The 11989-nt window shown below is 37.4% G+C and overlaps 2 protein-coding genes across 2 annotated transcripts; both read right to left on the bottom strand.

Annotated features, from left to right (window-relative positions):
- Positions 1–1008: 1008 nt before the first annotated feature.
- LOC103733341 (olfactory receptor 5B3-like) lies at positions 1009–1947 on the bottom strand. The gene has a single exon (XM_008832163.1). The coding sequence runs from the start codon at positions 1945–1947 to the stop codon at positions 1009–1011; it is 939 nt and encodes a 312-aa protein (XP_008830385.1).
- A 6597-nt stretch (positions 1948–8544) lies between these two features.
- Positions 8545–9492, bottom strand: LOC103733340 (olfactory receptor 5B3-like). Its single transcript, XM_008832162.2, has one exon. It carries the CDS (start codon positions 9490–9492, stop codon positions 8545–8547), a length of 948 nt encoding a protein of 315 aa, XP_008830384.2.
- Positions 9493–11989: the final 2497 nt, after the last annotated feature.

The following is an 11989-nucleotide window of genomic DNA, read 5'->3' as shown; positions in this document are numbered from 1 at the left end:
CCATAAAAAAAAATAAATAAATCATTTAAGTTGAAAAAAAAATTAGTTGGTTAAGACAGAAATATTAATTAATTTTACACACTTTAGTTGTCTATACCTCAAGAAATGATATCAAGACTATGAACACATATTTATCAAACTATATTTTAGAAACTATAATTTAGAAGCTTTAGAATAGCTATTGAACATAAATTGATATTAAAATACCCAATAAGTAATTTAAATTATTTACACTGAACACTAACAGTGGAATTAGGGAAATTTCTCAGTGAATGACATACATGCCGTGAAAATGTGGGGACCTATGATCAAATTCTCAGAACCGACAAAAATGCTGGGAGGGCATGGGCACCCACCTAAAATCCTAAAAACTGAAGGTAGAGACAGCCAATCCCAGGACAAAGCTGACTAGCTAGATTCCTGATCCATCACCTCTGGGTTCAACTGAAACACCCTGCACCAATGAATAGATAGTTATTCCCACATTAAACTCTGGCCTCCATACCTAAGGGCAAACACATACACCTGCAGTAGCATGTGTTCACACACAGCAACTTGTGTACATACATTCATGCACACTACACACACAGGAAATAGTCTCACCACTAGTGCTGTTCCAGTTACTTCTGGATATTCATCTACTTCCTCATGTGCACCCATATGGGTCATAAGCACACACTTATTTTTGCCGTCTCTTTTATATGTTTGTGAGTAGTGGCAGATTATGGAGCTAATACATGCAGAAATACTAGTTATTAATCACTAATAAATAGTATGAATAAGGAGCACTTTGGAAAACATAAAACATTTTGTTCATCCCTTTAGCCATTCAAATTCAGGTATTATATTTTCATCATTGTTTCCTTTTTATAAAAAAACAAATGCCTGAAAAGAGAAAGGCATTTATTCTTCCAATCACCATCAGTGAAGACCTAAAATGTCACTAGTTTTCTTGGGAAAATCAGAGAGGCATGAAGGAGAGTGATGCTGAATCCTATAACGCTAAACTCAAATTCCTAGGGAATGTTTTGTCTTCTCCACAGCCTTCTTGAATGCCCTTTTCACTTCTTTGTTCCTTACACTGTAGACCAGAGGGTTCAGCATGGGGATGACCATGGTGTAGAACACAGATATAATTTTGTCAGTGTCCATGGAGTGACTGGAGCTGGGCTGTAAGTACATGAAAATAAGAGTCCCATAGAAAATGGAGACAGCAGTGAAGTGAGAAACACAGGTGGACATAGCCTTCTGGTAGCCCTCACCCACATTCATCTTGAAGATGGTGACAAAGATGAACATGTATGATATCAAAATGATGAGGAGTGCAGAATAGATCACAAAACTATCTGCATAAACAAGGACCATCTCCCTAACATTTCTATCAGAGCAAGAGAGAACCATGACTGCTGGAACATCACAAAAAAAATGATGGACCATGTTGGACTTACAGAAGGAGGCCCTGAATGTTTCCCCAGTGTGGATGCAGGCATTGAGGAATCCACCAGCATAGCAGGCCATGGTCAGGCAGGAACATGCACGTGTGGTCATGGTGGTGCTGTAATGCAGGGGTTTGCACACTGCTGCATAGCGATCATAGGCCATTGCAGCCAACAGTAAGTCTTCTGTAGAGGCAAACGTTGCAAATAAGAACATCTGTGCAGCACAGACATTGTAAGAAATGACTTGTTTTCCTGAAAGCAGGCCAGCCACAGCTGTGGGAGTGACAGCCGAGGAATAGAAGATGTCCACGAGAGACAGGTTACCTAGGAAATAGTACATGGGAGTGTGGAGCCGAGAGTCCCAGAGAATCAGCATAAGCATGCCCAGGTTTCCAGCCATGTTGATGAAGTAGATGAAGGTGAACACGAGAAAGAGAGTGACTTGCAGTTCTGGGACATTGGTTAGTCCCAGGAGGATGAACTCTGTCACTTCCGTCCTGTTTTCCATCAATGTTTTTTTGGGGAATCAGGAAATACCCTGGACTGAAGAGAAGGAAGAGAAGCATGTTAAAGACAGTGGAGATTGCCAAGAAAATTAGAGGTCTTTATACCACAGGAGGCATTATTTCATTCTAGCAGTAAAGTGTTTCAAGTTTCTTTGTAACTGGATGGCTGAGATGCCTCAGAATGTGCAGGAACTTGCCTCTGTGCCTGAGGAGCTGAGGTGGATCCCCAGGATCTATGCAAAGGGAAATAACTCCAGGAAGAAGTCCTATGACCTCCACACACTTATTGTGACACACACATGCCCACACTCACACACCCACTAAAGTACTAGTTAATATTAATAATATTCTGTACAACAAAGGGATAAAGCTATTAAAATTTTTGTCTGTAGCACTTCAGGGAACTGAATGTGTTGTTAGAGGTCTTCATTCCAGTTTTAAGAGTTGCTTATATATTTATGAACTAATATTTTGAAAATATACTGAATTATCCAACACGACATTTCTGAAAGTAGTAAGTCAGTCAGTTCATCTTTTCCCATCCTTACACATTTACACACTTCACTGTGTATAATGTGCCAAGGATTGACCTCTAGACTCTTGCATCTGTGTTCTCTGATCCTTAACATATTTGAATATTAGTTGCTCTTTCTTAGAGTACAAGACATCAAAGTCCAAGTATTACAGTTATGTTGAAAAAAAAACTATTGTGTGATTCAAATATTGGTTCCAGACAAAAGAGTTATGGAGTTCAATGGTGTGACCTAAGTTTAGATCACATTAAACTTAAAATTAATTGTTGTCACTGTTAAGCCATCTCAATGTTTGGAGTTTCTAAGTGAAGCCTGTGAGAGACACATGCATATAGATATGCTGAGGTGACTGGAGCATAGGATCTCCCATAAACATAGTGATAGCTGTGTAAGTAGATGTCAGACATCTGGCAGTATCAGGTAGGGAAATTTGGTGCTGGGAAGAATTTCCTACCAGCCTTGACTTTGCAGAATAAAACCTTACTCTCTTGATCCAGATTTTGTCTATAAAAGATATTTATAATAATGATTCCATTTTCAAAATATTGTTGTGAAGATTAAATGAGAAACTCTAGATTTTATATGATCAAAACACTGATGTTCAACAGAGTTGGAAGATGATTATCTGTAGCATCATCATCATCATCATCTCATTTATTATGATTTAATCATGTCCTTCTTGGGATCTGAGAAAAGCAGGTAGCAACATTTTGGGGCCTCTTGTGTGAATGAATGTTGAAGACTGAAAAGCTCATTCCCCAAATTGCTGTTTCAACACAATAAATCCAGTGGAAGTTTATGTCTTTCAATAACTCAAGTTCTGCTCATCTGATCAGCAGCTACGTGTAGTCCATGTGATACATTCTTTTGTTTAATATGTTTTTTAAAAATTCATGTTTCATCTCAAGTTTGTGCTCTTTTTCTCATGGCTTCCATGTTTTAGTTAAATCATAAATATTGACACTTGGTAAGCAATAGATTATGAATAATATTTATCTTGATCATCTGTTCTGACAAAAGTCCATTTGTGAAGTTTTATTTGAATCCTCCTTTCTATTATTCAGAGTAATTTGAAATCCTTTAATTTAAAATGTAAGCCTTTAGAAGAACATCCACGATCTATCAACTACAGTTTTATGTTATCCCTGTCCTAACTTCTCAGCAGCTCATCTAACCAGCTGAGCCAAGGAGGGCTTTATGTAAACTTTAACACACACAACAACTCTGAGTCTATACTAGGTTCTATAACATATGATAAGGGCTTTATAATGCATATAAGAGACTAATTGAAAATATATGTGTGTGACTGTATGTGCATGTAAGTATACCTTTTTATCTTTATGTGTATAAAGTAAGCATTACCATTTCCTACTTTTCATGAAGGCAACTGATCATTTATGAAAGTGACGGTCCAGTTTTCTACAGGTACTACAAAGAAGGAAGATTCAATATTAAAACCAGTTTCATCATCAAAAAAGCCCTTGCTTTTCATCATTTGGATGGTCTTTGGATATATGTCTACAGAGAAATTAAATTTGAGATTATGGGACTATAGGAATAATATTTAAGTACTACAAATCAGATTAGGTTTTTGTTCACTTATTTACATGCAGTAACTAGTGTAAAGAGGATCATTTTATTGTATTTTAAATGAATGTTCAATGAGAAACAGTCAACAAATCAAATTATCAATTCATTACTCATGGCCACATTTGTACTGTTTCTGTTAGCATTTTTAAAAAGCACCACATAGATGGTTTATATACAGCAATCAACTCTTTAGTAACAGCATTTTAATATTTACAAGACAATTTTACTTTGATGCTCTGAAAAAATAGTTGAAACCCTGGAACTATATGCTCAGGTGATACTGAGATCCTCTGTTCACACTGTTTCCATATGAGCTGCACATTTCACTAAAAGTAGACGTTGAGTGTAGAAGCTTACCTCACTCCTAGAAATAAAGTTACAATCGATTCAGAATAGTGTGCTTGCAACAAAAAATGCTTCCTCTGAGTAATGTGTACATCCTGGTAGAGAATCTCTCTTGCAGGTAATACTAAAAAATGATGAGGTTTTCAAGGCAGTGAAAACAAAAGAAAAGACAATCAGCATGCTCAGCTACAAGTTTACTATTCATTCTCTCTGAGTTCTTGGAGGACTCTCCTACCTCGTCATTATTTATAGAAATAAAGATGACAAAATGTCATTTCTCATTATGATTCATAGAGCTGTGTCTGTAGAGAGCAAACGAAGGAAGGTGCTCAAAACAACTTGCCAACAGGTCACTATGCTGTAGTCAATCAAAATTTCTTTGTCTTGGATGGTTTTCTTGACTACGTTAGATTCTAGAAAATCTTTGTTCAGAAGAAGGCCAGTATGTCCTAAGAAAAAAAACATTCAAATGAAAAAATGATGACCAAAGTTGGCCAGCATGCAGTCTTTTTCTTCTGAAATTAACGACCAGGGCTCATGTTGGACTTCAAAGGGCGATGCATGTGGACTAGCAGGGAAATACGGAGACACTGAGCTCTCTGGGGATGTTCCCCATGAGTACATCTGGAGGCCCTCATTTCTCTTTCCTAACAAAGAAGCAATTAAATCACCTGCTGGAATTAAACTAGATGAACTAAGTGTATCCATACATGTTTATATCATCCTTTTCTAATTAGTAATTTACAAAATGCCATCAAAATCCTTTACTACACAAGAGTAAACAGTGGCCAAACTTATATTCTTGTTCCCACAACCATCAACACCCTTTATACATTTTCTCACACTCTTTGTGGTCAAGTCCTCCTACCTATTGGGCATGGCAAACACCAAACCCCCTTTGTCCACATAACATTGTCTTTGCAGTGATGTCCCTCCTTAGACTCCTCTTTTCAATTAGAATAATATCTTTGAAGTGACTTTCCTTCATTCCCTTATCTGGAGTTTTACTGTTTTTTATCATAAAGTTAAATTCCATCATTAGCATTTCCCACACTTTAACCACCATGCATCAGTAAAGGAATATTTGTGCTGTTTCCATTGGTCTTCTTTTGTTTCTTTGTGTCTTAAGACAAGGTCCCTCTATGGTTCAGACCAACCTCTACCTTCAGAGTGCTGGGATATCAGACATACTATTTCACTGTTTGTGATTACAATTGAAGCCAGCATGAATTTCCATTTTTTCTAAAGCTGTTCTTAACAACATAGACATTATAGGAAAATACTTTCTAGCACATTCTATGAAACCAGCATTTCCTGATACCAAAGCCAGACAAAAACATCAAGGAAATAAAGTTACAGATAATATCTCTTTTGATTATACACATAGTGATGCTAAGAAATGTGAAAAAAGAAATCCATCAGTATGTTAAACATAGAAGAAACCATTGCTGTTTATTTCCAAGAAATGTAAAGATGCTTCATTATGTAAATGTAAATTTCATGATAAAACTACTATCATAGAGAGAAAAGAAAAACTCAGTCCCCTTATAATCTAGAATAAGCATTTGTCAGATTACTTTTCATGATACAATCTCTCTCAGAGCTAGGAAGAGAAGTGAACTTCCCCACATATTAAAACTCTTATTAAAGCTCACAGTCAAGGGACTGGAGAGATGGCTCAGTGGTTAAGAGTACTGGCTGCTCTTGCAGAGAACCCAAGTTTGATCCCCAGCACCCACATGGTGACTAACTACTGTCTATAACTCCAGTTCTAGGGCATCCAGCACACTCTTCTGACCTCCATGGGCATTGCATAACATGGGTGCACTGAAACACATGCAGCCAATACCCCTATACACATAAAATAAAAATAACAAATAAAATCTTTTAAAAAATAATAAGTAAAATAAAATGTGAAGTGGCTGGAAAGATAGAACACATACTGCTCTTGTAGTGCACCAAAGTTCAGTTCCCAGAACCCATCTCTGTTGATTTCCAACAGCCTATAAATTCAGTTCCAGGGAGAATCCAATGTCTGTGACATCCAGGATCAGCTGTACTCACATGCACATAATCACAAATGGACACACACACATACACAGAATTAATAACACTAAATCTGTATAAAGGAAAATGCACGTGACGATTCACTTGAAATTGGATTTTCAGGAAATCACCATGACTAAAACTGTAGTATGTAATTATTAGGTTCCAAATGCAGATTAAAATGCTTCTACAATGCAGAAAACATTCTGTACATTTTCAAATATTCTACTTGTCTATCTAAAGTGCTTTTATACTATGGTGAGCACTGCATTGTCAGTGGTTCAAACATTCAGTATATTGAAACAGCTGGACTCAAAATTTCATTATTTTACTGATTCATTTAACAAGTATGTATTAAGTATATAACAATAGATCAGATTTCATTCCCGGTACCAAGCAGGAACATGTAAACAAAACAGATGACGTGTTTGCAGTCATGGGGTTTAAGATTACAGTTGAGGTGCTGATAAGCCCTATGAAGACCAAGACAGAGAGGACAGGATGAATGGGGCAGGGAAAGTGACTACCACATAAAACAGGGCAAGGAAGGTTCCCAGCACCCTTAGCATTTGTTTATGCATAAAACTCAATGTAATGAAGTGAACTTCCACACAGGGGGTCAGCAAGCACAAGTACTCTGAGGTAGAGGCATGCTTGGAGTTGTACAGAACATCAAGGATTCAGAATGGATGAAATGAGGTTAAAGATGGGGAGTGAGGAAAGATGATGTAACTAAAGTGAGTTATGAGCAACACTGTGCATTTCAGAGCATGTGCAGAGAGAGTGCAAGAAAACAAGAGCAGTCTTAAAATAGCGTGAATGCAGTTGTCATGATTCTGATCAAAATACATTGTATGAAATCCTCAAAGAATTAATGCAATCTGTTTCTAATTAGTATGAATATTTGGAGTCATACTGATCATTTTAAAGTGTAGTTGTTTTCACCCCACTTGTACTATGCACTGCCTAATTTATCCTTTTGAAAGGTATTACGTGAAATAAGGTTTTTATGTGAGTTCAAGGCCAGCCTGGTCTACATAGTGAGTTCCAGGACAGCTGGGGCTACAGGGAGCCCCTGCCTCAAAAAAAGGCCAAAAAAAAATTACATGGTTAAGACAAATATTAATTTTACATACTTTAGTTGTCTTTTCTCAGGAAATAATACCAGGAATGTGAACGCATATTTTTAAAAATGTATCTTAGAAGTTACAACTTAGAAAACTTAGAATCATTATTCAACTAACAAAAAGAATACTAATTCGGTATGAAACTACTCAAATAAGTTAAATTATTTATACTGAACACTAACAATGGATCTTGGGAGATGGTTCAGTGGATAAAGTAAATGCCATGCGAACATGGATACTTGAGTTCAAATTTTCAGAACTATCATAAATGCTTGGAGGGCATGGGCACCCACCTATAAGTCCAGCAACTGAAAGTAGAGATAGGGGATCCCTGGAGAAAGTTGGCGAGATAGATTAGCTGATCCATCAACTCTGGGTTCTACTGGGATACTTCAGATCAATGAAGTTAGAGAGTCACTGAGGAAGACTCCCATCTAGCTTCTGGCCTCCATACCCACAGGCAAACACATGTACCTGTGCAAGCATGTGCATCTACATATATGGAAACATGCATAGGTATATGCATGCACACTACACTCACATACACAGGCAAAAATTTCAATCACTATCCAAGTTCCCTTTACCTCTTGACGCTCTTCTCCCCCTGGGGCCATAAACAAGGACTTACTTTCCTGGGTTTATTTTGCCTCCTTTTTTTAACATATAAATCATTAGTAGCATATGAAAGAGAAAATGCATGTTGAAAGAATTAATAAATACAATGGATAAGGAATTCTTTGAAAATCATAACAAAAATGTTTTTGCACATCCCCTTAGCTATTCTAATTCAGGTATTAAATTTTCAGCATTGTTTCCTTTTTATGGAAAACAAATGTTGAAAAGAGAAAAGCATTTATTCTTCTATTCACCATCAGTGAGAACATAAAATGTCACTTGTTTCCTTGAGAAAATCAGAGAGGCATGAAGCATAGTGACACTGAATCCTACAATGCTGAGCTCAAATTCCTAGTGAGTATTTTGTCTTCTCCACAGCCTTCTTGAATGCCCTTTTCACTTCTTTGTTCCGTAGGCTGTAGACCAGAGGGTTCAGCATGGGGATGACCATGGTGTAGAACACGGACACAGTTTTGTCAGTGTCCATGGAGTGACTGGAGCTGGGCTGTAAGTACATGAAAATAAGAGTCCCGTAGAAAATGGAGACTGCAGTGAAGTGGGAAACACAGGTGGACACAGCCTTCTGGTAGCCCTCACCTGAGTTCATCTTGAAGATGGCGATAAAGATGAACATGTATGATATCAAAATGACAAGGAGCGCAGAACAGATCACAAAGCTATCTGCATAAACAAGGACCATCTCCCTAATATTTCTATCAGAGCAAGAGAGAACCATGACTGCTGGAATATCACAGAAAAAGTGATGGACCATGTTGGACTTACAGAAGGAGGCCCTGAATGTTTCCCCAGTGTGGATGCAGGCATTGAGGAATCCACCAGCATAGCAGGCCATGGTCAGGCAGGCACATGCATGTGTGGTCATGGTGGTGCTGTAATGCAGGGGTTTGCACACTGCTGCATAGCGATCATAGGCCATTGCAGCCAAGAGGAAGTCTTCTGTGGAAGCAAAGATTGAAAAGAGGAACAGCTGACCAGCACAGGCATTATAGGAAATGACTTGTTTTCCTGCAAGCAGGCCAGCCACAGCTGTAGGAGTGACAGCTGAGGAGTAGAAGATGTCCACGAGAGACAGGTTACCTAGGAAATAGTACATGGGAGTGTGGAGCCGAGAGTCCCAGAGAATCAGCATAAGCATGCCCAGGTTTCCAGTCATATTGATGAGGTAGATCAGAGTGATCATGATTAAGAGGGGAACCTGCAGTTCTGGGGCATTTGTTAGTCCCAGGAGGATGAACTCTGTCACCTCTGTCCCATTCTCCATCAGGGTCATTTGGGAATCAGGAAATGCACTGGGTTGAGAAGGAAGTGAAGCATATTAAATATAGTGGAGAATGCCTAGGAAATGAAAGATCCTTATACCACAGGGGGCATTATTTCATTATAACAATAGCATGTGTTTCAAGTTTCATTATAATTAGGACCAGAGAAATAACTCGGGGTAAAAATGTTTCTTTCTAGCTCGTTGACCTGAGTTCAAGCCTCAAATTTCTACAGTGAAAGGAGAGAGTCATCTCTAGAAAGTTGTCCTCTACCACAAATGAGCATGACATGATTGTTCACTCAGACATATCATACACACACAAAATAACAAAATCATAAACATTATAATAAAATGTTGTACATTGATTTCTGTAGGACCTCAGGCTATTGAACAAAGTGAACTCAGATTTTCTTTCCAGTTTTATGTCATGAATTTACAATATCTTGAAAATTTAATATAATTTAAAGTCTTATTTTATTTTTAATTATGTGTCTATTTGGTTATGTGGATATATCTGCAGTGTGTTCAGGGTCCAGAGGAATCCGATTCCTTGGAGCTCAGGTTACTGGTGGCTGTGAACAACCAAACATGGTTGCTGCGAATGAAACTCAGGTCCTCTGCAGGAGCAAGACGTGCTCATATTTGCTGAAATATCCCTCCAGCCACATTTTGAAAACTTAATGAATCTCATCCAATGTGACATTTCTGAAATAAGTAAATTATTTTGTCATTTTCCATCCTCATGCATTAGCACGTTTCTGGGTTTGTGAAGTGCCAGGGACTGCTCTCTAGATACTTTTGCATCTATTTTGCCTGATTTCTCAGACTTTAGGTAGTAGTTATTTTCTCTTAGAATACAAGTTACTGAATGATGAGCAATATATTAGTGTTGGCAAAAATTCTAATTAGCAAGTCAAACTTTGGTTCCAAACAAAATGCCTGTCTACTTCAATATTGTAACCTAAGTTTAAATAAAGTTGGAACTCATAATTAGTTATTGTATTTGTTGGACCAAGTGATTGTGGATTCTTAGTGAACTCAGTGAAAGTCACTTGCACATTTGATATGTTGAGATGACTGAAACAAAATGGGCATCTGCAAATACAGAGATAGTTGTGACAGAAAAAGACAGAGCATCAGTTTTACTCTGAATAGAACTTTGGTGCTGGGAAGTTTCATGTCAGCCTTACCTTTGCAATGGATAAACCACTGCTTCTGTCTGGCCCTCCAAAACCAGATTGTTTTCTATAAAATATTTATCAATGATAATTTTCTACAAAATATTTATCAATGATAAGTGTCCAGTGTTGAGGTGTTGTTGTGAAGATTAAATGAGAAGTTCCATATTTAAAGGAGTAAACCGCTGCATGTTCATCAGTGTTGGATGACTATTTACTCTGTCATTGTCATCACCATCATCACCATCATCACCATCATCACCATCATCATCATCATCGTCGTCGTCGTCGTCGTCATCTGGTAAGATGGAGTGATACCCTTCCTGAGATCTGAGGAAAAGCAGCTGGCAACATTTGGGGCCTCATGTGGATGAATGTTGAAGGTGAAAACCTCATTCCCAAATTTGCTTCAACACATCAAGTTCACTAGTAGAATGTCTTCCAATAACAGGCTCTGCTCATCTGATTGGCTGCTATCTATTCCATGTGAGCCACTCATTTTTTAAAATATATCTTTTGTAATCCATGTTTCAGCCTGGCTTGATTCTGTTTTTCTCATGGCTGCCGTTTCTTAGTTAAATCACAAATATTGATACTTGATACATATATTGTGAATAATGTTTAACTTGATCTGTTTTGCCAAAAGTCTGTGGTTAATGTTTTCTTTGAATCTAATATAAAACAGAGTACTGTAAAATCCTTTAATTTTAATTTTTAGTTTTTAGAAGTACATCCATTCTCTACCAAGTACTGTTTCCTGTTATCCCTGTCCCAACTCTTTCAACAGGTCATCTAACAAGCTGAGCCCAGGAGGGCTATATGTAAACTTTAACACATATGTGTTTAAGTATATACTAGGTCCTATGACACATGATAATGGCTTTAAAATGAACATAAAAACCTTACTGAAAAAGCATGTGTGTGGCTGCGTGTACATGTTAGTTTGCCTTTACATGTATAAACCAAGTATTATTGTTTATTTGTTACAAAACAATTGACCATTTATGAGAGTATTCTACATTTCCACAGTTAGTACAAAGAGCACAGATTCAATATTAAAACCAGTTGAATCCTCACCAAGACCTTTGCTTTTAGTCATTTGGATGGCCTATGGATATATGTCTATAGAGAAATTTAAAATGAAATCACAGGCTTTGGGGGAAATTTTTTGTTTTAAATAATTAGATCATCTTTTCATTCATTTTCATGCTGTTTTTAGTCTAAGAGGGATCACTTTACTGCATGTTTAACAATTCTCCAATGAGAAGCAAACAGCAAATCAACTCAAATTAAGACCTGATCAATCACAGCCCTATCTGTATTGTTTT

Source organism: Nannospalax galili, unplaced genomic scaffold (genome assembly GCF_000622305.1).
Source record: "Nannospalax galili isolate Female #2095 unplaced genomic scaffold, S.galili_v1.0 scaffold936, whole genome shotgun sequence".
Classification (NCBI taxonomy): Eukaryota; Metazoa; Chordata; class Mammalia; order Rodentia; family Spalacidae; genus Nannospalax; species Nannospalax galili.
The sequence above is the reverse complement of the archived record's forward strand: the minus strand, read 5'-3'. Positions and strand labels throughout refer to the sequence as shown.

Coding starts and splice junctions, on each gene's coding strand:
- LOC103733341 (XM_008832163.1), bottom strand. CDS start 1,947: ATGGAAAACAGGACGGAAGTGACAGAGTTCATCCTCCTGGGACTAACC.
- LOC103733340 (XM_008832162.2), bottom strand. CDS start 9,492: ATGACCCTGATGGAGAATGGGACAGAGGTGACAGAGTTCATCCTCCTG.